The sequence below is a fragment of the Ambystoma mexicanum genome, chromosome 5p (assembly GCF_040938575.1).
Source record: "Ambystoma mexicanum isolate Mex_15411 chromosome 5p, UKY_AmexF1_1, whole genome shotgun sequence".
In the NCBI taxonomy this organism is placed as follows: domain Eukaryota; kingdom Metazoa; phylum Chordata; class Amphibia; order Caudata; family Ambystomatidae; genus Ambystoma; species Ambystoma mexicanum.
This window is the reverse complement of record NC_090930.1, coordinates 667,489,891-667,513,537: the sequence shown is the minus strand read 5'-3', so window position 1 is coordinate 667,513,537 and position 23,647 is coordinate 667,489,891. Positions and strand designations below refer to the sequence as shown.

At 42.1% G+C, this 23,647-nt stretch overlaps 1 protein-coding gene across 1 annotated transcript in view; it reads left to right on the top strand.

Annotated features, from left to right (window-relative positions):
* RAB9B (RAB9B, member RAS oncogene family) overlaps positions 1 to 23,647 on the top strand; it is a 94,368-nt gene that overhangs the window by 68,492 nt on the left and 2,229 nt on the right. The window contains exon 2 of the mRNA XM_069613042.1: positions 22,995 to 23,647. This exon is cut by the window's right edge and continues 2,229 nt beyond it. Coding sequence (XP_069469143.1) covers positions 23,019 to 23,624 — 606 coding nt within the window. The 5' untranslated portion in view covers positions 22,995 to 23,018 and the 3' untranslated portion in view covers positions 23,625 to 23,647. The remainder of the gene's footprint in view (positions 1 to 22,994) is intronic.

The following is a 23,647-nucleotide window of genomic DNA, read 5'->3' as shown; positions in this document are numbered from 1 at the left end:
TCACTTTTATAGTAAGCAACTGTAACAAACTTGATTTCCTGCTTATTCGAGATTTTTTTCCTGAGCAACGATCGTGAAAAGCACAGAGAAAGAGAAAGAAAAATAAATCTGAATGCACGTTTAAAGTGAGCCTCAGCCTGCCTCATTTTGCTCACGGAGAACACATTACAATATTAAGAAGTTAAAATCGTGTTAGTACTTGTTAATTATATTAATTCATTAATTATCTCATGTGTCTCCTGCAATAGAGGCATTTCAGGTGAGAAAAGGCAAAAAATGATATGCTTTTAAATGAGAAAATGGTTTGTTTCTGACCTGTCTAGCCTGTCTTCATTTACATGTCCATATGTTACACTGGCAACACATGGCTTGCTGTACCGCATTATAGCAATACATTGATCCCATGCAGAGGCGCTGCACTCCAAAAACATGCTATACATTGATCCTGTGCAGTGGCGCTGCAATCCAAAACACACTAAATAATCCTACAAGCTTGATAGCATAGTGGTTTTAGGCAGTGATCTCCTGTGCTCCTGGATAACAGCCTATCTTTAAGATTTTTACTGCGCATTTTTTGCTGGTTTTGAACGAGCAGCATGCTTTTCAATGTCCATTCTGATGTTTCTGCTGCCAGCAATGCACAGTACTGTTGCAGGGCTTGGATGAGTGGGTTGATGCATCCCACAAGACTTATGTTAAAGTATTTGTTATTGTTCCATTTGGATCTCTTCTTAATACACTCTAAAACCTTTTCATAACATTTTGGATTAACCAAGGGAGCTTACGTTCTTTGTTGAGATAAGACACACAAGGAAAAGTCTGTTGCCCATTTTCTTTTTTTTTGGCTGATGGTGGAAGTTCCACTTTTAAATGACTTTCAATATCTGGAGGTAATGACATTTTGAAAACATTGATTTTACTGGAAGATAGAATCAAATGTCATGCTTCAACTGCTCTTAAAGAACTTTCACATTGTCATGACAATTATCAGACCTGTAACAAAATAGAAGGAATTTGATTTAGAAATCATGAAAAACGAACTGTGAACAGAAACTCCTAAACAATAAAAGATATCAAATTATTTTACGGACCTTCTTTATTCAGTTTTTATGATGAGCAAAAATGGTCTTTAGAAAATATGTAATAGGATCACTTTGAAAGGAGTCACATATCAAATTCTGATTCATAAATTGTATTGGTGGCCATCTTGGATTAATGACATTCCATAGGCCCTCTGCTACAAATTCAGACAAAACACCTGATAATACATGATTATATGCTTCATATACAATGCACCCCCGGTATTCATAACTTCCCTTGATTCAAAATCCCATGGAATTACATATTCCCCTCAACTAGGAGTTGGCAGTTGCAAGGATCCTTGATGGAACTCTGGGCCTCTATAGTTTTTCCATACCTCACCCTCATCAGGCCTGATGATACTTGGGTTAAAAAGTGAACATTTTCAAAAAATGAAAATGGTGCTTGAATTAATGTATTTCCAAACTCGCCAGAAGCAATATCTTTTTTTTAAATATGCATTTCCGTTCTGGGATAAATTCAAGCACAGTCCTAAAGCAACTGGAAATCCTGTAATGCAGGGTTATGCCTTTTGCATATCCCAATTTTAGATTCAGTGAACAAATAGGCAGGCTTAGAGACAGAACACACTTGCTGAACTCTGATCTGTGTATAGTGGCATAGAGGCCAGTGAAATGTTAATGAACATAGAAGGCAATACAAATTATTTATTCCAGCTCTCAATTACCCACTTTCCTTGCCTTTGACTGCCCCATCTTCACCTCCACTTCTCTCCTTCCCACCTAATTATGGAATTGATGTCCGGTCTGGCTTTTCCAAGCAGCCGAACAAACTCAGAAATGACAGCCACAAGATGCATCCTAATCAATGCACATTCTGTCTCCAAAAACTCCTCAGATGTTCTTGACCTTCTCTCCTAAGACCAAATAGAATTACTCTTCATCACGGAAACCTGGCTGTCAGATGATCAATCCCCAGTTATCCACAAGAGTATCCGATTAGGCTTCAGGATCATATGTGCTAATCACAACAATAGGAGAGTAGGTGGCAAAGCTCTCGTGCACAGAGACTCCTTCATAGTCCCAGACTGAATCGTTCACTCTGACCTGCTCCATCTCTCCCACAGTTGCACTAAGCTCCTCTCACAGTCCACATTTTGCTGACAAACTTGCTTCCGCCAACCTGTATGCAAATGGCCAACTACTAACTATACTTGGAGATTTCAACATCTGGCTCAGGAAAGAAGACAACTCAATTACAAAGTCACTTAGAGCGAACCTTGCTGCATTACACCACAAACAATTGGTTTAGGGTACGATCTGCATAACTGGACACACACTGGATTATTTAATGTTCACAATATTCAAGGAAACGCCACACCTCGCCAGACCTTCAAAAGAACCATCAACCATGACCAGACGATGGAAATACATACACATCAGCTCCCTACTAGAAAGACTGGAAGTACCAAATCTACCGTCCCTGCTGATGGACCAACAACCACACTGGATACAAAACTCCACCACATTCACAACTGGATTATTTCTGCGTCGGATTGTATTGCTGCTAAGAAACCTTTCAAAAACTCTCAAAAAAGAAACATGGCAAATGGTTCACCACAAGACTAAATTACTTAAAAAAGAAAATCGTAAAATGGAAAAAAAACGGGAAAAAAATGATCTAGACACTAGCAAATACGCATGCCATTAACATTTATACCTTTACAGGGCTGATGTAAGCAAAGAAAGCACACTACTCTAAACCCATTGGTTTGGCAAATCACAGCAAAAGAGAAATCTTTAAGATCATCCGAGAATTCAAAAACTTCAAACCCTACATAAGAGGTCTGTGATCAAATCACTGCACACTTGAACCAAAAGATCCTCCCTCGACATCCAGGATCACCTTCACAGTAAAGGATACTCCCTCCCACATGCTACCAACGAGATCCAACCAATATAATAGCTCCCACTACATATTCTCTATTGTCTTTCCGCCTTCTGTCTGCATAAGACCTGCCAACTACCTTAGACTCATGCAACCCATCACAATCTCATGAGGATCCATGCTCCTCAAATCTTTACAAACCAAAAGTGAAATCTCCAGACTTGGCGGCCATCTTCCTATCCCTAAATGTATCATGCGTTCTGTGTTGTTTTCTGCACAGGAGTCCATGTGGGACTCCTGGCGGCGCAGTTCTTCCTCTTTTTGTTTTGGTGAACAGACCCTTGGGATACCCTTATGGCACCCATGGGTAGGTGTACAACCCTGTACCCCTAGTGTATGTTTTTGGGCACCCGTGTGTGGCCCACAGAGCAGGGTATGGGCTGGTAGCAGCTCCATGCTGACAGGTGCTCTGATTATCCTCCATTTTGGGATACCCAGGCCCCGCCATTGGAATCAGTTTATTCCTGATAGGAGACAAGATGGCACCTGTGGCCTCTTGCCTTCCATTGCCTGTTAACTTTTATTCCCAATGTCCTGGGAAGCCCTGACTCTGTCCCTTCCTTTGACTGGCGGTCGGGCAGAGGTTCCAGATATGGTATTGTGGGGAAGTCCAGGCCAGACTGGCTGGAGCCTTCCCAATGACTGTATGTTGTGGGTACACCCTTTGGGTGGGACCTGTGTGAATGGAATGTGTGACCAATATGCACTTCATGTTATGGGTGTCTGGTTTCTAGTGTGTGACACAAAGAATGAGACAGCCCTGCCCGAAACTGGTATGAATACAGTGTGGAGTGCTGAATTGATGGGTACTTGTGCCAATACACATTCCTTGTTGTGAGTGTCTGGAGGGAAGTGAATGGCCTGAATGCACTATGAGCCTGATTGGCTATCTGCCTGAATGCCCTTCTGAATGATTGGTTGCCTGAATGTGACCCAGCAGAGTGAATGAGAGACCAACAGTATATTTGGGACCTCTCACTGATGGAAATCTTTCAGAAGCTGAAGTCGAAACTGATGCTTAAATTTGAGGCGTGCTGGAATAAGAAGAATTGCTGCTGCTGTCCTTCACTAATCTGATTGCTGTGTGACTGTCAAGGAACTGATCGAAAAGAGGACTTGGCTAGGACACCTCTTCCCGAGCTACGAGGCACCATCGTGCACCTGCTAATCTTCACCATGGCTCCCTGGAAGTCAGACCCTCGAAAGGCTGCTGACAGGAGACGGGGACTGCTGAGGAGACAGAAGTGAAGTGTTGAAGTCCATCTCTGTCGACTGAGATTCGGAGGTATCACTGTAACCTTGTCGACCAGAGCCGCATCTCTCGATTGACTAAGACACTCCCTTGCTCATCACTGTCGACCACTTTCATCCTGCCGAAGAAAGTCAAAGGCGTTGACGACCGAGGAGAATCTGCTGGTGGGTTTCCCACCACCCGAAGACCTCACAGATGCCAAAGAAGATCTGTAAGCCAGTGTGGATGAGTCCCGTTTGCTGACGCCAGACGCCGACGACCCAACACCCTTGCTGGGCCAAAGTTCTTCATTGACTCTTTGCAGCAACGAACTATCATCATCGAGGTGCACCGCATGCCTCATCTTCGCAGGACGTCCACGACCGATCGTCGACGAACACCACCAGGATGGAAGCTGCTGCCTCGATGCCTTTGTTCACCTTTTCTTCGTGGGATCTCAACGATCCGTGGCTCCTGCCTTAAAAGGAGTTCACTCAAGAAGGATCTGTCGACGACCTGACGTCGAACTCTGCTAAACCAGGTACATTGGGGTGGTAGAACTTTTATAGAAGGAAATAAGACTCAAATGGACAACAAATGGACTGGGCTTGTTTAATATCTTATTTACAGGTTGCCCACGTGGGGGGATCCTCACACAGAACTGTGCCTGATAGTAGGGACCCAGTATACTGCCAATTGTCTAACCAACATGTCTTCCTCCTAAGTCTATTGTTGGTTAACCTTATTAATTGATTTGTATGCCATTTGAAACTGTCTACAGTTGATACATTTTAATGGAATCTAAGAAGTAATTGTGGTACAACATTGAGACTGTATATATTTACCATTTTAGAATTGTTGCAGCGCAAAGTGTGTTATTGTGATTGTGTATATAATTGAAACCTTATTTATATAAAGAACTGTGTTCTCACTAACACAGTGTGTGGACATTCCTTTGTGGGTGCTTGGGGACTACACTGTACTTAAGAAACAGCCCACATCATCTCCTGAGAGCTTAAGCCTTGATTGCTCGTCCACATTTTACCAAATAGAGAATCTTGGCTAGGGTGCTCTGTGCTTTTTCACTGCCTTATAGAGAGCAGGAGTACAGATACCCCCTTCCAGTCTTTACACTTGCTTCCTCACAAGAGAAACCTCTACCATGGGTCCCTACAATTCCCAGCTTTACAAACTTACCTGTGGAGTACCCCAAGGATCTACAATGTCATCTCTACTTTCCAACGTCTATATGACACTCCCTAGTAGACATCATTAATATATCGGGTGTCTCCTACTACAGCTATGTGGATGACACACACATAATCTACAGATTTGTGATCCACCCATCACCAAACGCCACAGACATTGAAAACTGCCTTGCATAGCTGGACGAATGGAGGACACCAAACAGACTGCAACTCAACCCTAGCAAAACAGAACTGATCCTCTGTAATGTTACACGTTCTATCTCCACCACAATCCTTTGGTTGACAAGATGGACCCATCAACCACAGTAAGGAATCTTGGAACAACAATGTACAACACCTTCATTCTTGATCCACCCGTCAAAGCCATCGTCAGAAGCTATTTCTCCCAGCTGTGCATGCTGTGCCAACTTCTTACCTTATTTATCGTTCACCCACAGGACCATGTCAGTAATTTTTCTAATATTATCCAAACTAGACTATGCAGACAGCCTCTACTTGGACTTCTAGATTACCTAATGAGTAAACATCAAAGAGTTTGAAATACAGCAGCAAGGCTACTTCTCAGAATTAAGCCATTTGAACATCTTGCATCAGCATTACTTATTCTCCGCTGACTAGCCCATCACAAAAGGGCTCATTTCATAGCCTTGTGCTTTGCCCATCCTTTATACCATGGAGGGGGCCCTTCACCCATGTTAGTTTCAACACTACACTCCTTCCAGAACACTTAGGTCCAGAAGTGCTGCACTAGTCACAAATTCAACAAGAAACAGCAAGGAGGATCCTCTTTTTCAGTTCTGGCATGAACTGTGGAACACCATTCTCAAACCTCTCTGCCAGGAAATGACTTTCAGGAAACAGCTAAAGACTTGGCTTTTCAACCAACCACGCTGAAAGAAATGAAAAATAATAGCAACCAACTAAAAACTGCACCAGAAACTTGGGTTTCGACAAGCAATTTACGACAAGCAATTTTTAATATTCTTGAAGCTGCCATCTGTGGGAAACCAATTTTTATTCATGTAACCTCTGCTGCATGACAATGGTCCGAATGTTAAACTCAGTGAAATCTACAACCAAGAGCTAGGAAGCAACAACCACCATACTACCATACTCCCCTCTCCTCCCACCTCATCCCAACAACAAACTCCTCACTACTAAAGTCTTGCATCCTTACACCTCCCCCATTCCTTCAGACAAACCTCCAGGTTTAGTGTATTTTACAGATTCAGACCCTATCCATCTTCTGTCAACAACCGAGCTGTCAATGTTTGCACCCCACAATCCGAGGGTTGCCCATATGGCTAACCTGCCCGGTCGGTATAAACCACAAGCAACAGAGAGTTTCATATCGGCATACGAGTAACAAGTACTTCCAAACTGAATCCATCAACACCAAAGTTTTCTGCATCTAACATCGTGTTATCCGACTAACACACTGAGCTTAGGGCCCTTTAGGAACATGCATGTAATAGATGGGATCATGCAGAATAATTCTGAGTCCAAATAACAGAACCAATTCTGGAAGATCACAAAGTACTGTTTTATTAACAATTATCTAAAAAGGACACACGCTATTGTGTCTAGGACTCCAAGTTCAATCTCTATTTTCATCCTTGGCTCACGTGACAGGTGACCACAATTTGGTCCATTTTGCAGGTTTTAAATGCTCTAAATGAATTAAACTTGGCACTCTTGATGTTCTTTCATTTTACCTTAACAAGGGATGATTCATCCTCCGCATGTTCGCTCATTTCCAGAATAAATAGCTGACCTTGGTTGGTTCACTCTTGACTCCAGGCTAGACAACCTCTCCATTCAGCTCCACGATTCTGCTTATTCTTGCTGCAATACAGTTTTCCCTTCCCGCTTCATGGGTCCTGACTTACTAAATTCATGATATCGATGTTGTGCTTCTATATAATGGCAGCTTTGCCTGCGTTTTATTCACTACGTATAGCCAGCTTCTATGATGACTTAGTCTACCTTGCTTTTCAGCACCTGTACATTTATTGAACGGTTGATTTTCTGCAGCACTTTGTGTACGAGTAAACTTCTTTTTTATATTTAAAAGCTCATTTGATTCTTTACTTCGTCATTAGTTTCTTTAGGACCTGTACATCCTCTTCAGCCAGCGTCTCGGGACGTCGTTCATACTTTTTGTGATGTCACTAACTTCTTTTCTTTGCTTCTTATCATATTGCTTCAGGGAGTTCCACCCTTAGGTTGTCATCACTTCGGGATACATTTGGTAAGGTTGTCTCAACGGGTATTTTTTTTCGAACACAAGTTGCAGTATTGGCACAACAGCTGGTGTCAAACATTGCATGGTCTCATGTCTCCAACATATAGGAGAAAAAGGACAGGATCTCCTGCAGAGGTATGCAGCTGCTCCTCTACATTCCGCCCTCTGGTTGAGTCCGGGACCACCTCCTCGAGTATTTCAGCATCCTGGTGTTTTCTCTTGATGCAGTGTTTCTTGGCTGTCTTTGCTGATTTGACATATACATCTTCACTCCAGGTCATGTAGTTACATTGTCCATTCGGGGTACAATAGACCCATCATCCCACATACTTCTTAGGATTCTTTGGATACTGAAGCTTTGTTCCCTTAGGTGCTACGATGCTAGCCTTTATCTATTTTCTGACAGCGTCATCAGTCAGCTCCTTGGCGATTGGTTCATCGTTGGCATAAATCATGACCTTCATTCCTATCACTTTCTTTGCCATTTTCTTGCATTGGGCAATCACCATGCTGACTATACAGAATCCAAACATTACTAGCACCAGTATTACTCCAAGATCCCTGAATAGATTTGCCAACAACTGGGGAATCCATGAAAACGAGGTAAACCAACTGTCATCATCAATGTACTCTGTCTTTACTTACATCTTGGTATGTAGGTCTGTCAACATCGGTATGGCCTCTGCAAGGTCCCATTCTGGCCATCGTTAAAAGGTAAAATGTACAACATGATGGACCACGTTTAGCACAAACTCTTCCTTCCATCGCTGTGATCATATCAAGGATATATCTAGTCTGGAGGGTCATCAATCATATGGCCCTCAGCTCTTCTTTAATGGTTTTGAATCCCTTTATGGTAGCATTGATTGTCTGCAGAAGCACCCATCTGGTGATTTGAAACCATTTGTAGTTCGCCACTGTTTGAATTCTAGGCATGAATATATCTGTCATTATCATAGCAGTCTTGCTGTACAACTTGTGCTCATCAGGAATGGTTTCATATGCTGTTTTTGATTTGGCTGAGAAATAATTTTCTCTTTTTGAACGCTGGAGGTCAAATGGTTTCTTTTTCTCAAATAGTCATCCACATTTGGAAATTCACCAATATTTAGATCGCTCTGAGGAACACACTCCGCCCCAATCCTTGGGCAACTTCATATAGGTTCTAGATCCACAAGCCCAATATCGATCCATAAGGACGGCTGTCGCACCTCACATTCCAGGAACATCAATTGTGGTTTTCCATCCTTTATTGTGTCCCACGTGGTTCTTTCCATAACCTTGGAAACATAATGTTGTATTAACCAATGGGATTACAACTACTGGGACTGATTCATCTTCTACCTATGTCTGTTACTTGGAGAGTTTGGCCCATGACTTTAAGCATCCATCATTCACTCTCTGCACTTCTTGTATGTATTCTGTTTTCAGCAGACGAGCTGCACAGGACATTATTCCATCTGCCCATCCCTTCTCAGTATGCACTCATCCATAGACCAACAGTTGGGATCGTTCCCAACATCCAGATGATCCTGCTATTTCCATCACGTCAGGAAAGTTAATTCTCTACATGTCTTCAACAAAAACTTCATCCTGTCCCGCAGCAGGATACCTAAGCATTTTGTCTGTCCATCCAGGTTCCTTCTCCATTCATAGGGTGTTGATATAGTCATCCTGGTAAGGAAACAACCATCTTGATCTCCATCGCAAGGTTGCCAGGCCTCCTTGGAACTGTCCTTGAGTAGTACATGCTGCAAGATGGCTAACGAATTTTGCATCGTATGTTGATAACTCCTTCGAATTGAAAGTCCTTACTGTATTCATGGCATAGGGCATGAGAGAGCAGACATAGCAAATCTCATCAGATACTCTTTCCCCCACCTTTTTCATGTGTTGATACCACATATTATTCCCCAGGTGAGCTGAATTATCTAGATAGGTATTTATCCCTTCATTATATTCCTCTGTGTTTCTTTTATGTCTCCTAACATACCCATAGAGATCAAGAAAATTGTCATCATTCATGCTCAGAGTGGGGAGAATCATGGGAGCCCTCTCTTCACTAGAGCCATTAAGAGAATAGAGACTGTGAAAAATAAGGAACAAAAAGATACCGAGAAGAATCATGCAAATATATGTTATGGATAGAAATCTGGACAACCATTTCTCGTGCCATCCCTCTGTTATCTGAGCTTGTGCTCTTTCTATAACCATGCCATCTTCTTCATGAATACATTTTAATAAATCATTGAGTTCTTTCACATTTGCATCTGTACAATTTGCTCAATTATAGCAATGAGGAGTCTTCTTATCACTGGACCATTTTTAAGAGTCTGTAAAAAAGGGTGGATATTAACGTCTCTTCTAACAAGAGCAGGGTAAGATTGAAGTATGAACACAAAGACAGCAACCACAAGCCGATGAACGTCACTATTGGCAGGTATCATGTATTTATATGGCTTAAAACAGAGGGCCTGATTCACAGAATGTTTCCCTATGGCATTGCGCCATTATAAAACACTTCAATGGATCAGGCCCAGGTATTCTCCACAAAATGCATCTGGATACTGATCTCTTATCCAATTTCTGATCAAGAACTGATGTTTAGGCATAATTCTGATGCTTCAATATAGTTTTAAAAGTTAATTTCAGCATCTGGAATTTGTCTGCAAGTCCTTGCACTCCCTGTTAAAATATATAAGGAGTGTCTATTGAATTCCAGTCCAAATATAGTATGTGTTAATCACTCATTGCTTTATCGTCCTCCTTGGTCATCGATCGATTCTGCACACGTGGAAATTCTTCTTCTTGTCTTGCTTCTAGATCAGCAACGGTAGGAGGGATGGTCTCGACTTTATAAATCTTCATGTCTTTCAGATACAACCAAGCTTGTCTTCCCGAAAATCTTAACAGCAGAAGGGAAAATTCCTCAACAAGGAATAGGCAATTAAATCGATGCTCATGCCACTTCCGGGTGAAGGTTTTGATCAGAATCAGGTCCCCAACATATAACTTAGGTGGTGGTAATAGTTAAAAAGGATTGGTCACCAAATGATCTTCATCCGTGTTCCTAGATGTTCCCCCTGATTCTTGATTTGATCTGAAATGAAAGAAATACTGTTAGCCATACATGTCAAATAATCATACATATCATCACGTACAGTTTTGGCTACACTCTGGGCATCACTCCTGATCCTAGACACAGGTGTAAGGGGTGTTCTCATTCAATGCCCTGTTACTAGCTCATGCAGGTTGAGGAGGTGGTCCGACCCTAGGTGATTCCGAGAAGGCATATAAGGCCAGGGGTAGGCAATACAGCATCCCTTTTTCAAAGTCAATTTAATCTTGGTGATCCTCTCTTTGAGGAGGCCGTTGAGCCTCTCAAATATTCTGTTCACTTGTGGGTGATATGCAGAAGAGAGTTTGTGCTTTATACTTAATAAAAGCCCTATTTGTTTGAATAGCTCATTGACAAAATGTGGCCTATTATTGGATCTTAGTACTTCACACACACCCCACCTTGGGAAAACATTGCCCACTAAAAACTTTGCTGCACAAGTGGCATCAGGGTGTGCACACAGACATGTTTCAATCCACCTGGAGAAGGGGCACACCACCACTAATAGATACCTATATCCATTACATGTCTGCAGCATTGTCGATATATAAGTGCTGAAACAGACCATTAGGTCACGGTATTACTCCTCTAATCATTCTCAGTGTATGCCCAGCAGTAAACCTTTGACACACGATGAAATTCTCCATAAACAGTGCAACATGTTCCAACAAATTGGGAATAAACCAGTCTTCTGCAATATTGGCAGCAAGACTTTCTCTAGTTACATGTGCAGGATAATGCAGCTGTTCAAGCATGACTTTTAATAAAGTCACTGGCATCATTGGCATTCCAGTGCATTCCTGTTGCCATAGAGCTTCTGTGGGGGATAAAGAACACCCCCTTCATGCCACAGTTCTTGCTTCCTGTGAGTCTATCAAATAAGGATGCATGCTGCACTGGAGAGCTGTCTGCACAGAGATAGCTCCTCCTTTTCCAACCTGACAACCTTGCGTGTATGGTTGACATCACATAGGCGAAATCACTGCACACTGTCACTTCCTGCCCTTCATGTTTCTCAAGCGCGACAATAAGCGCTATTAATTCTGCTGCTTTGGCTGTAAAATGAGATGGTAGCTTTGTATTCGCCACCACATCAAATTCTTCATTTAATCTGTGTCTTACTACTGCAGCACCTGAATGCCTTTCCCCACTAGTCTGATAAAGTTTTGAAGAACCATCAATTAAAAGTATCTCCCCTCCCGCCAAAGCATTCTCCTTCACACGGGGTATATCATCATAAAATTCAACATAATTGGCACAGTCATGCACATGATCACCTTCTTCTACTGGTTGAGCTATGAACGTGGCTAGGTTCACTATTTTACATCTTACAATTTTAATTGTTGGGTTAGAAATCATTACTTTGTAAACTGAAGCTCTTTGGGATGTCAATGTGCCCTTGGGTTTCTCGAAAATGGCAAACAAGGGATGCTCCACATAAAGGGTCATAGAAAAGCCCATGAAAAGATTGTTTGCAAGGGAAGTGTCCTCTCATAACTGGGTCTAAAATCCCACTGTAATATGCCAAAGGTTTATACCCTAATGTGGTTCTTTGTGTAATTACTGCTGTCATGACTGTCCTATTTGTGTGTGAAAACAAATAAAATTCCTCAGCATAATTCTGAATTCCTAAAACTGGAGCTGTACAAATTGCTCTTTTTAATTCCTCAAATCCTCCCTTCATTTCTTCAGTCAATTCTATTTTTGTCTTACCAATGTGGGACTTCTTTAATGCTCGCAGACGTGGCTTTGTGTATGTGCTGTAATCAAACAACCAGGCTCTAATATAATTGCACAAACCCAGAAGTTGCTGCTTTTGTATTACTGTGTTTGGTTTTGGTGTTTTCATGATTGCCTCGGCTCTCTCAGGTGTCCCTTTCTTTCCATGATGTGAAATTAACTGACTTATATACAACACTTCCTCCTGACAATATTCTAATTTCGCCTTGTCCACCTTATATCCCTTCTCTGCTAAAATAGTCATCAATTGGACAGAATCTTGCCTACACTCCTCGGTTTTACTGCAAATCAATAGGTCACCTACGTACTGTATCAATGCCTACACGTTTTTCAACCACCCAGTCTTTATCAAGTCAGAATAGCATATAAGTGATTCCTAAATTGTGCAGTTGAAAAACTGAAATTCCATGCATAATCACAATACCCATGCAAAAGCATTTTTGTAATTGAGCATCCCAATAAACAATAATGCATTAGCACAGTTAAGATAAAAATCTAAAACATGAAAACCATATGATTCACAGCAAACAAAAGATATAAGAGAAATAAATACATTAAAATGTAAAATAGGGGAGAGAAAAAATAAACATAAGAGAAATTTATATTAGTAGCTAGGCAACATGACAATTGACAAATGGATATAGATTCTGAAAGTATTTCTCTTTCCTTTTGACTTGGTTATTCAAGCAATTAAGCTAGATACAGCTAGGTTCTGGGTCAGGAGTCATTGTTTACGGTCCCGTTGATGAAGTTCCTACCTGTTCATAAGCAGGCCTGAGTGTGGAAATTGTACATAGTGCTGCCCAGGCTGGTGGGTTCCTCGTTTGGACTAATGTGCTCCTTAGATCTGAAATTCCTTTGACGTGGCATTCATCTTGGCCATTGCACCTGCACACAGGGTGCTGGATCTGCAGGCGATAATTGGGAACAAGATGAATTTCTCAGTATTACGGCCCAGAATCAAAACTGCCTTAGATAGATGGTTCCTTCTGAATCTGTCATTGTGGGGGAAGGTCAACTGCAATAAAATGAACGTAATACCTACAATCAATTATATCCTTTCCAAGCTCCCTCTCAGGGCATCAAAGAATCTTTTCAAAGAGATGGACAGCTTAATGCAGAAATTCTTATGGGACGGTAAACCACCTAGATTAGCACTGTGGAAGCTACAACTACTGATGCAATTCGGATGCATGAATATAACGAACATTTCCAATTATCACCTTGCTTTTTTTGTAAGGCATATATGCAGGATGACGATATAGGAAACTGACGTATGATTAAATGCTGAATCGAACCAAAGTACACAGCTGGAACCTAAGGTGCTGATTACTACTTCCTCTAAGAACATACAGAATAGGAACCCACCCATGGATTTCTTACGTGAAAGCTGGCGCATGATCTCAGACAGGGTGGGTTCTGATCCATACATTTTCCCAGATGCATCAATATGGCAGTGCCCCATGCTTACAATGAATGGGAAATGCTTATTATGGCCAAACTGGTATCTTGGTGGAATCTGTTATATAAAAGATGTACTTGAAGGCGACAGATGTATCCCCATAACCTGTTGTGTGAACGACAGGACTTGTAGGATTGCACCTACACAGAATATATGCAACTGAGAGGGATTTTGGCCGAAAAATTCAGCAGACACAAAAGCCGATTAATCAAAATATTGCCCGGTCACACTTAGATGTGTGTGCGAGTGCTGCCCACCGAGCTGCCGCATTTCACAGGATGTTAGTGATGGTTGTCAAGGAATATACTGAGCAACTACCAATCTGGAATAGGGAGTTGAGAGTAAATTTCAGTCCTGGAAATTGGAGATGTTTTAGTAACGTTCTTCTAACATCCATGGATCAGTGTCTGCTAGCCTCCCAGATTAAGTTACTGTACTGGACGTTGGAACAAATATTGCAAAGGCGCCTTAGTGATATTGACTCTTGTTGGAAATGTAAGCAAGATAAAGGAACTCTGGTCCTTATGAGCTGGTTTTGTGGCAAGGCTATAGAGTTTGGGGAAGGGGTGTCAGAAAGACTGAATTTCCTACTGGCAGTTGATGTGCCAATGAAATATTCTCTTTTTGTCCTAGGGGATGACACACCAATACAAGTTCTAAATTATGCCAAAACAGTGTGGCTATTTCGTGGCTGCATTCTGGAGAAGAATATTATCCTGCATGCTTGGAAATCTCCAATTTACTGATGCATAGATGGCGGGATTGAGGATTTGCTGACACTTTCAACTTTCAAACGAGTTATTTAGAAGAACAGAAATGAGCTGGAGAAGTTCCAAGAAATGTGGAGTTTGTTCCTGGACGTATATGGTTCACCAGGACAGAGACACTTCCTGTATTCTTTATTTCCTCACCGTATTCCATCCTCTGTGAGGACCTTATCTATATCGCCTTCCCTTAGGAGGGATTATTCATATATAACTAGTTATGGGGTATTCATAGTTTGGTATGTAAACATTTTTCATTTTTCTGGTTTATTTAGTACTGTATTTTTGTGATTTGATTTTTGTTAAACAAAATAAAAAGAGAATATGCTCTGTGCAATACTTGGAGTACATCTGATAATACCTCTAAGACCAAGACATTGGCCCTCATTACGACCCTGGCGTTAAGGGATTACCGGTACCGGTAAGGGTACCGGTACCGGTAATCCCTTAACGCCTGATTACGAGGTCCCTTTGCGGGTCCCGACCTTAACGGCTGGTCTGTACCAGCCATCAAGGTAAGGACCTGCAAAGGGACCTTGAAGGTGATTACGGTACCGCATTTTGCAGTACCGTAATTACCGCCTTCCCCATTCCCATTGAGCCCTATGGGGCAAAAATGGGAATGGGAAGGACCAATGGTAAATGGGGAATTACCGCCCCGCCAACCTTGGAATGGGGCGGTAATTCCCCATGTCACCATGGCGGATCCGGTAAATTACCGGCATTAACATGGCGCTAATAGCGCCATTGGTTAACGCCAGGGTCGTAATGAGGACCATTGTATCAAAGGGATGTAATTCAGCTGTACTCTAGCTAGTACAGATGATAGATATATCATCACCCTTTGAGGTACCTAAGAATGAAGAACAATTTGGTTTGAAAAACTATGGTTTTCTGGTAGATGTTTATGGCGGCATTACAAACAAAAAAGGTTGAACACACACCACCATCAGGAGGGGTAGAATATAATGTCCCTACCATGAATAAGTATGATAATGATATACTTGGAGACAAGTAAAATTGTACCAACCAGCATACACATATAATGACAGGTGATGTAAGTCAGGTGCAATGATAGCTCACTGGGTCACATTAAATATTATTTGATCACAGGAGTCAGCGACATAGCTACAGCAGGATGTGTAGGTGATCATAACAATGGAATAGTGCATGCGTTAAAAGATTTGTTCCACTTGGTCAAACATCTGCAAAGGGATGTAACAGAAATGAAAGAAAAACTTGCAGGCAATAGCGGATTGCCTCTTGCAACAGAATGCACAGAGTCTAGTAGTGTGAAAACAAACTCCTTAGTTGGTACTGCTTAACAGCATTGAATTCAAATGTGGACCAGGCCTTCGAAACACCCAATGAGTAATGAACCTAGTGGGAATGTGGCTGCTCCCAGGAATAGACCAATAAAGGAGACTTCAAAGGAAACCAGGGATGAAGAATTAGGCTGTATTTCGACATTGAATGCCCCACTCCTTTATAGAGAAAATATTGCCCTCAATGACTATAAATCTAGACGTATGGTCCTGAACCCTTACACAATTCATGCACACATGAGTGCACATGCCCATGGGCTCACCATGCGGTGTGGTCAAAATAATATAAACAGTATAAGGGAAGAAGGTTACATATGGGGGTGAATTATAGCAGCGAAAAGCCAGGGTCGACTGACCAGCTGTGCACTTTGTGCCCTCGGGCAGTAGTAGAACCCTTGTATCTGGAGGATGTCCTGAGTTGTAGGAAGTGCACCTATTATCTTGGAATATTGCAGGACTGTCTAATACCTTAGTGGATGTGGGTGGTATGGCTTTTTCTTTACACGCCAGTTAATATGATTCCAAAAAAACTTGGGTTACTAGCATGATCATATTTCAGGGCTATGCTTGGTACGATGTCTCTGCTAGGCAAGGAAAAAATAACAAGACCAAGCGGAGGCTTGGCGATATGGGTGGATTCTGAACGCGACATATGAATTAAGGGAGTGTGATAGTCCAGATATGCAGGAAATACACATTGAACACTCTAACATTGTTGCTTTTCTGCTGGTACATTTTTATAATAGACTGAAAGCTGGGAACGACCTCCATACCATTGCAGGTATAAAGATTGATTGATTGATATTATATTTCTATCGCGCTCATACACAAGTGTTTCAGAGCGCAACAAGGCAAGGGAAAGGGAACAGGGGAGAACAAAAACAACGCTCTTACTAGGCCCAGTGACACTGAGAACGTGCAAGTGCAGGGTAGAGGGAGAAGTGTATGGAAGGGGGAACAAAAGGAGAGTGCGGAGCGAGAAGGAAAAAACAAAAATAATAATAAAATAATAAATAAAAAGGCAACAAACAATGGGAGTGCAGCCAGCAAGTGGCAAGTGCTGGGTTTATGGCAGCAGGCCATGTAGGTCTGAAAGTGCAGGATGAAAAGGGGAGGGCTGTATGGGTACAGATACAGACCCCAGTGCAGGGGGTGGCCCGGAGGCAGTGTGTGAGGGTGGCAAGATGAGCAGGTACCTGGGCCCAGAGGACAGGGTGGCCAGGTGCATGGTGCCGAGGGAGAGTAGAATCAACAAGGGGGAGGGGAGGAGAAGGCAGAAGAAAAGAGGAAGGTTTTGAGATGCTTCCGGAACCGGAGATGGTTCTCCTCAAGTTTTAGAGTGGCAGGGAGGCTGTTCCAGAGGGAGGCCCCAGCCGAAGACAGAGATCTACCCCCAAAGACTTTCATTGTCACATGGAAGTGTAAAAATGCTGAAAAGAAAACCTGCATAGTCGTAGTGGGTGATCCTAACCTGTAATTCGAGCCCTTAGTGGTGTTGATTGGTTTATTCAATGATGAAGATGTAGCCTGGGATACCCCCAGTTTAACAAGGCCCCCACCAAAAAGACAATGCAAGGATGCCCTAGCCAGAATGTGGCTCAACTTAAATCTTAAGGCTTGTAATTACAGGGCCAAAGGCGTTTCCCCAATTGAAGCCAACCCGCATGAGTCACATTTATTACATTTAGCTTAAATTGAGACAATGGGCCTCTATTAGAGAGTTCAAGGTAATACCAATAGCTGACAGTGGCCCTAGACCCCTAATGACTGTACTGAAAGTTGACTCTGACCACCCAATAATTAATAACGAGAGGTTGAGGAGCACTAGCTTTGTTGTGATGGCGCACGGTAGGTACGTCCTAAAGTGGCAAAACATAGACAGAGGAGCTACACTCTCCCTTATCCATAAGGAAGTAGTCGGCCACTAGAAAAAGCTTTGGGTGCAGTGGGACCATAAAATAAATTGAAACTCCTTACTTATCGTTAAATCATCGACATAGCAATGCCATTCAAAACAAAACCTTGCAATGTAGTAAAGAAAGCAGGGCCCAAAAGTGTACCATTGTATGATGAGAGAAATTTTTTTTTTTTTTAAAGCACATTGTAGGGTGCACACAAGATTTAGAGAGTCCATGGTAAGAGGATAGTCTGGTTTAGCAAGATACAAATATAAGCAGGCCCTTATGGTAAAAAAGAAAGAGCATGCTTAATCCCATTCTGAGGAAATAATGGAGGCTACAGCGAATAAAACCAGGCTAAATTCTATACAGGGTAATAGAACAGAACAAATGTGGTATGGCCATTTTAGCCAGCTTTAATGCGAGACAAGCATTTTTGATGAATCAGTGGAATTGCTTTGCCTGCTTTACATTCCATTTAGGGTACCTTTAGTCTTCACTTTGGAAGAGATAATGGTTGCATTTTATAATGGCATATTGGAGCTTATTGAAAAGTTATGCGTGGGCAAATAGAAATCTTGGACGAATTTGATTCACTGATATCTTAGATCCAGCCACATTTTACCAAATCAAGTTGTGTAATCAAAGCTCATGCTATGAGCCAACAGGGCTGGTATGACGATAAGTGTAAAGAAGCCAAAAGAAGCAAAAACGTTTTTTGAAGAATGCTGAGAGTGCTTATAGAGCAGCATAACCCTTATCGAGGGCTACCCTCAAGAATGTATTAGTCCATAAAAATAAGCTTTACTGAAAGGGAAATGGCAAAGTCTCCTAGAAGCAGTGAGGGCAAGTGACAGTGCAGAGGTTTGGAAGCAGACTGTCACACAAGCAGAGCTAAATGGGACCATTATACATGGTAGTATCAGCAAAGACATTTTGCATAAACACTTTGGAAAATATTATGAGAAGGCAAGGATTTTTTCCAATGTCCGAAGTACAACTAGAGTGTTATTTGGGATCTGATGGTGTATTAGCTTTTACCATGTCGGGAATTCGGGATGCATCAAGCTCCCAGAAAGGTCGGAAAGCCCATGGGCCAGATAAAATACTGATCACAATTTTTAAAACAGAGCTTGAGATCTGGACACCCATATTCCTATGTGCCGGATCATTGCCGGATGCCTCTGGAAAGATCTTTCCTAAGGTGGTACTGAGCCATCTGCAGACCTAGGCAGCAGATCATAATATTATAAGTCATCTTCAGGTGGGTTTCCAAAAGAGCAAGAGCACAATTGATACAGGTTTTAGGCTCTCACTTAGAATCCAAAAATATACTGTGCTAAGGAAGGTCCTTATTTATGCTGTCTTCATTGATTTGAAGACATTTGATGCCGTTCCTAGGAAGGAGCTTTGGACCGTACTCGAGGAAGCAGGCACACAAACAATGAATCAGTGGTTTGCTGGAACGTTGCAGGGGAACTTACTTAACCCTTTATAGTCCAGACCTCCTCATATGTCGAAGGGAAGATCCTCCCAAACTGGGACATGAGGAGATTCCATTGTTATTACTTTGCTTGCAATGACACCATCTGGCTTAAATACGTTATTGCCTGCCTTTACTGGGCAATGTAAAGTTATGGGTCTGGAAATAAAAAGTAGCAACACCAAAGCGATGGTATTTCACCCGAAACACAAAAAGATCCCCAGGTGTAAGGTATGTATTGGAGAAATGAGACTGGAACAAGTCTTGTCCTATGATTACTTGGTACAAGATATACAGGAAAATGTAACTGGGTTGGTCAATTATTGAAGTCAAATATTACATTGGAAAGAACAAGTGGTGCCATTCTTAGATTTTCACATCAGCAAGACTCTCCCTAGTTACATGTGTAGGGTAATACAGTGGTTTAAGCGTGACCTTTAATAAGTGGCATCACTGGCTTTCCAGTGCTATCCTGTCACCATAATGCTTCAGTGGAGGATAAAGAACACCCCCTTTGTTTCCATAATTGCTTTCTATGTGCCTGTCCTTGGATCTGCATTAATTGGGTAATCAGCAATTTATTAATTTATTAAACCCTTCTTGCTGCCACTCCCACTGGGATATTCCTCCAACCTCCTCTTGGGATGGCTTCCTCAGCACATGTCTGCTGGTGCTCACAGATGCTGGTGGAACTGGCAATAGGACAGGGTTGGCTTCTACAGTAGTCACTTGCTCCTGAGAATGTGCGGTTGCACCCTTCCCTTTGGTGGTCCTAACAGTCATGTTCTGACCACTTCTAGAAGAGGATTCTACATCAGCCACTGTGACGTGAGTGATGGAGCGTGATTTATGCACCCTGAAAATCTCTTCTTACCTCCGACGGATGTGATTCTGCATGGCTGTTGTCCCCAGCCAGGGAACAGCCCTTAATTCTGGGCTCCATCCTCTCTGTCCCTCCACATCAGCTCATTTCCGTTTCGAAAAAGTTTTTATTTTGGTTTAATTTGGTTTAGAAAGACTGGATAAAGAAATGAGTGCATGGTTTACTGTCGGGGTCACTCTTTACAGGGGTTTCTGCTTTGTCATTCAGCACATTTATTCTTTGTTAGTATCTAAAATTATTAAAGAAGTCAGCATCTTTCAGTCTGTGCAAGGTTGTTTAGTAGGTTGCTTTTTGCACAGCAGGAGTGATTTGTTGCTCATTAAAATATTTTATATTCCACTTAAATGTATTGTCAGCGTCATTTCAGTTGATTAATTTTGCATTAACTACATCATATCTGCTAATAAAATGTACGTGCAGGTTTTCCCCTTTACATGGTGGGTTCAATGTATGACTTTCTGACTCAAAAGAATTCAGGTGTTCTTGCCTGCATATCTCCTGTGTTCTCTCAGAAAGAAAAGTATAGGTACGTTTCCACCTTTTACTTTACTGCTGGGGTAACTGTGCCGTTCCTTGCCAGTGACATCCAGGCGTCCTGGGCTTTCATACCAGAGAGATGACCGATAAAAATGTTTAAGGTGTGTCTCTCTTAAAAGGGATGACCCTTCATGTTTCAAGGCAATCTTTCCTACAATGGATGAGGCTTAACAGTGTTTGAGAATCGGCTTCGCTCCAAGGGTTGAGCCGAGTCCAAACCTAATATCTTTGGATCCCTAAATAGGTAGATCAGTTAGACCATAAATTACTTTCTGGTCCTCGGAAAGTAAGTTGTTTGTGTTTCTTAATCAAGCTAGTCACGCAGAAATGCCCATACCTCCCAGAAAAAGTATTCAGAAAAGGATTACATTTCAAATGGGTAACACTATTAATACCATCTAAGTGTTTAGAGATGGGAGGAATGCAGTATCATGTGGAGTGGGAAATATTTCTTTTTCTTTTTCCCTTTCTATTCCTTTTTGTAAATATTTTGGGTGGGTGTTTTCAATTTTGTATTAGTTTTGGTTTTGGTTTTCATTAGGGGAAGGATAAAAACTGGGAATTGTAAACTTGAAGAAAAAAAAAGAACTAAGCCTGGCTGAGGTGGCTTTGCCATTTGGCAGGATGGAATTTCTTGAGGAGTGCCACCCTCCACACTGTGGACCTCGATACCAAGCATTGGCAAATGCTGCATACCTGCCTGTAGAAGTCCCATGACTACTGGCTTTCCCTGTTCCCTGATGGGGGGGCAGGGGGTGGCTTCTAGCTGCTGCTAGCCTCTCTTTATGTTCAAGGAAGATGTGGGCTATGAGTCACCAGAGGCATGCATTTTGTGTTTTCTTCTCTAAATGGGGCCCGTTTGCCCACTACCGCCCAACAAAGATTGAAAACCAGCTTGGCATTATTTTATGGTGGGGGATCCCCAGCAGTGGTGGAGAGATACTACTATGCTCCTGATCCAGACCACCCTTTCTGGCCCACCTGCACTGATGTCTGGGGTCTTTCAGAGCCCCCATGCTGCAGCACGGGCGTTGCTAGTGGTGGAGGCTTCTGCAACATGTATCAGCATGTGACAGAGACTAGTGCTGCTGCTCCTTGTTCTGTCTTGGGTTCTGGCTAGGGTAATCGAAGAAAGCTGCCGCTCCTCTTACCTTTGAACTTTCTCTTTCCTTCCAGCCCTCCCAGTCCCTTCCCCATTCTCCATTTTTCAAATAAACAATTTTTGAAAGCACACCAAACAGCCACACACCTAACTACCTGCTTCTTCGCTCTGTCTGACGTGCTTCTCTCTTTCTCTTTCTCTCTTTTTATATCTCTCTCTCTGTGTCTCTATCTCTCTCTCATTCGCTTTCGCTTTCACTCTCTCCCTCCCTTTATCTCTCAGTTCATAATTTAGTTCTACTTTCTCTTACTACGTCGAGTTGACTCGACACGACTCGAATCAATAGATTCCTATAGCTTGAAAAAAATCAAGCTGATTCGAAACAGCATGCCTAAAAAAAGCTGCAGCCCAATACGTGCAATAGAGACCTATTGGCTCCAACCAATTTGAATTGCGTAAGAGTCAAATTAGACATTTACCAACTCGACTCCATCTCAGTCTCGAACCATTGCTATTTTTCTGTGTATTGAAACCGTTTTGAGTCAGCTAGAGATTTCATCTGTGGCTCGAACCCATAGAAAAACCCATGGTTCAAGGGGACGTCCACTTCTAATCGCTGTAATGAGTTTTGAATATCTTGTCCAGCTCTGCTTTTTTGACTCATACAATTAGTGCATATGCCGTTTTCCTGTAGATCTGTGTGAAGTCTGAAATTCATAAGTGCATATTCAAGCAGATCCTTTCATCGAGCCAACTGGGTTACGTCTACGTAAGTAACGTCAACACCTGTTAGCAGCTCCAATCCCTAGCTATGCACATAATATATGCAAGACAAATGGTTGGTATTTTTTATTATTCCTTTTGGTAATTGAATTTTCAGCTTTTCTGTTTACTGTCGTAAAATTGTAAAACATACATTGCCTGTTTGAAATGATCAAACAATGAATATACATGTGACACATTAAATATTTGCCAGATTCTAAACTGTTCTTTCTACTGATACTTTACAGCTGATTCAAGTCCTCTCTGCGGCAATGAGTGGAAAGTCCCTGCTTCTCAAGGTTATTCTTCTCGGTGATGGTGGAGTTGGGAAAAGCTCCCTCATGAATCGATATGTAACCAATAAGTTTGACTCACAAGCTTTCCACACAATAGGTGTTGAATTCTTAAACCGTGACCTGGAGGTGGATGGAAGATTTGTGACCCTTCAAATCTGGGACACCGCAGGACAGGAGCGTTTCAAGAGTCTAAGAACTCCTTTCTATCGGGGGGCTGACTGCTGCTTGTTGACCTTCAGTGTCGATGATCGGCAGAGCTTTGAAAACTTGGGAAATTGGCGTAAAGAGTTCATTTTCTATGCAGATGTGAAGGACCCCGACCGGTTTCCATTTGTAGTCCTTGGAAACAAAGTAGACAAAAGTGAAAGACAGGTAACAACGGAGATGGCACAATCATGGTGCATTGAAAATGGCAATTATCCTTATCTAGAAACAAGTGCAAAGGATGATACAAATGTGGATGTAGCCTTTGAGGAAACTGTGAGGCAGGTTCTTGCAGTAGAAGAGCATCTGGAGCACTCAATGCTGGGCCACACAATTGATCTGCACAGCAACCACAAATCTGGATCTTCATGCTGTTGAGAGCAGAATGCTTCCGTCTCTCT